The 2,958-nt window shown below is 35.4% G+C and overlaps 1 protein-coding gene across 6 annotated transcripts in view; it reads left to right on the top strand.

The window, feature by feature from the left end:
* LOC112154115 (protocadherin-15) overlaps positions 1 to 2,958 on the top strand; it is a 272,438-nt gene that overhangs the window by 155,315 nt on the left and 114,165 nt on the right. For all 6 annotated transcript variants that reach the window (XR_004949742.1, XR_002920601.2, XM_036217104.1 and 3 more), the window contains one exon: positions 2,109 to 2,202. Coding sequence is in view for 4 of the 6 variants with exons in the window: in XM_036217104.1 (XP_036072997.1) it covers positions 2,109 to 2,202 (94 nt within the window). In the remaining 2 variants the exon portion in view is untranslated. The remainder of the gene's footprint in view (positions 1 to 2,108; positions 2,203 to 2,958) is intronic.

Below are 2,958 nucleotides of genomic sequence, written 5' to 3'. Positions count from 1 at the left end.
AGTTAATATAGGCGTCTGATGTAATTAGAGTGTCATGGCCTCTTTAAGAAAGAGCATAATGCAGTGAAGCAAAGCGTGAAGTCAAACTGGAGAAAAGCTCTACTGTACTGAGCTGTAATTACTACAAACAAGGTAAAAAAGTAAATATTTAAAGACCCACTCCAATAAAAATCGAGTTTTTGGTGTTTTTAACATGTTCTTGTAGCATTTTTTCATGATGGAGGTCATATGTAAAATAATTTAAGATTATAACTGAGTATTACTTTATTCACATTGTGACTAATCAGGGAAAAAACTGTCAGTTGTGACATAGTACGTGAAATGGGCGGGGCTAAAGTCTCCCTATTCGGATGCATCCATTTGCAAAAAACAGATTCATTAACAACTTCTCCAATATTTTGCTCCCCAGTCCTAGATTTTATTTTTTGTTATTGATTGTGATTTTATTTTTCCAACATGCCAATAATAATTGAGAATATTTCTAACAATATTTGGGCATGTTGGTCAGAGAGCGGGCAGAAGCTGATCTTTTTAAAGCCACCAGGTTGGTGTTGTGAGCAGGAGAGAGTGTAAATACAGGGATGATGGGACATCAGTGGAGGCTTACTTCCTTACCAACCGACAAACTTTGTCTCAGAAAATGACATTTTTTTTTTTTATTATGGCTAAAAACGTCTTAATTATATTTGAAAGACCACTTTGAAAATGATTCGAGTGGGTCTTAAAATCTTTGTTGTGATATTAAGTTTTGTATTAGAATGCATGTGGACCAGGTCAAAGATTCTATTGTTGATTTTGAGGTAAAAAGCACCTCTCCTCATTGAGTGCTGGAAGCAGATCTGTGTTTAAAGATACAAAAGAACACAGCTTTGACATTCAAGGTCACAAGTTGTGGATCCTCACACTTAAAAAAAAAACTTTATTAAAACAAAAATAAAGTCCAGATGAGTGTGTATGTGTACTCGATGCCTGGTAACAGCCTTGACATTTCTGACTGTTGCACACAAACTCTGAGGGGCTTTACTGTTTTTTTGTCTCATTTAAAATGCATCTGTGATGCTGAGAAGAAGTCCTGTTTAAATAGCTGCTGGGTAAAAAAAATACAAAAAAACTGCAAGTAATGAAACAGTGAACTGTAACAATTTAGCAGTAAGGAGGACGACAGCCGAAGTTTGGAGAAGAAAATAGGGCAGCAATGGAAAAAAGGGACTGCAGTACAGGCAGAAACTTTTAACGACAACTTTAGAAAGTATAACTCAACACATTTAAGTTTATGATTTTTTTAGCAGTTTAAACAATCCAAATGTTACTCTTTAGTTTATCTACATTCAATGAAATGACACTATTTGTCAATGTGTTAAGGTTAGTTGAACCAGTCAAAAGCCTCAGTTTTAAAAAGACAAGGCTTATAGTAAAACACTAAAATACTTTTTTTCTTACTTAACAGATTTAAAGACTCATTCTGGTGAAATTTTGTGTTTTTAACATGTTTTTTAAAGCATTTTTCTGATAAAGAAAGAACCTACAAGCTCAACTTTTGTTGCACCGCTAATGTTAGATTAGCAGGAGAGAATGTAAACAAATGGGAAGTGTGGGAGGGTTCATTCGCACCAACAGACCCGCCCACAACTCCTGCCACTCTGCAGGAACTATGTCCTAGAAAACAACACATTTTTTTAGTTTTTTTATTTTATTTTGGCTAAAAACGGCATCATAATAATTTTAAGAATTCGTGGGAAAATTGATCAAATTGGGTATAAAAATAGATAAAAAATGATTGGAGTGGATCTTTAAGATCTAACGTGTGCTACGAAGATGAATTCTTTCACATCTGAAAAAGTCGTACCAAAGAACACTTTGAAATCCCAGCTAAGTCATGAAGAGACAGTGATTTAAAAAAAAGTCAATTATCTTACTTTTGCATACAAATTGGGATTAAAGATGATCATTTTAGCACAGAAATCTATCTTAAAATTAATCAAAAGTAGGAGTTCGTTATCTACATTGATTTTTAAGCCTTAAATTTACACTTTTCTGCTGTTTTTTAAGTGTGTTTTGATCTTTTTTCAAGCTAATTCTTAAAGTATTATTCTGTCCTTTCTCTGCAGCTCTGGGTCTTTGGTTCTGAGCAGTCCCCTGGACAGAGAGTCTCTGGATTACTATTCTCTGGTGGTCACAGCTTCAGACGGACACCCAGATGGAGTAAGAAACTCGTCTGTACCACACAGATATTAGCCGGCTTTGTTTACTTGAGCCGTTTCGCGTCTCCAGTGGAATTAAAGAGAGCGGCTGCTGGAAGGGGCTTTTAATCCCTCACAGTGAAATGTCACAGCCAGCAGTTTTCAGGAAAATGCAATATTAGGATACAGAGCACACTAGCACTATTGTTGTAATTGTGAAAGAAAAGAACACTTTACTATATAAATTATGTTCAGGGCAAGAAAGGCTGACAATCAAAAGGGTTTGATGAAGAATTACGCTGGCAGGGTAGCTTAGTTTTAACATGTCAGTCATTCCTTTTGTTCTTATCAAACATTTCAATCTTTTTCTCATTTCTGACTGGCACTTTCCCTCTGGACTGTTTGGTCAGAGCTTCCATCTATAAATAATCTGCATCATTGGACAGGTGTGAACAGAGTGCTCAGTGAGTGACATTAAGGCAGGGAGTGATGTGGATTTCATGTTTCAACAAAAAAACACTCAGAGGCGTAAATATAAGTAATCAAAAAAGGGTTGAAGAATGTCATAAACATGGTTTTATGAAGAGATGCTGGTCTTATATACAGTATATAAATATACATATATGTCTATAGACATACAGTGTTCCCGTTTCTTTATTCATGGCTTCATATATTCGCTGATTTTGTTTTTCAGTCACCTGACTCTTTCAGTTTGTCACAAAAACTCAGATAACTCAAGATGCTAGTACATTTTTGCTCTTGAAGGAGGTGCTAAAGT

The sequence above is a fragment of the Oryzias melastigma genome, linkage group LG19, assembly GCF_002922805.2.
Source record: "Oryzias melastigma strain HK-1 linkage group LG19, ASM292280v2, whole genome shotgun sequence".
NCBI classification, from domain to species: Eukaryota; Metazoa; Chordata; class Actinopteri; order Beloniformes; family Adrianichthyidae; genus Oryzias; species Oryzias melastigma.
Note: the sequence above shows the minus strand (reverse complement) of the source record. Positions and strands in the feature narration are given on the sequence as shown.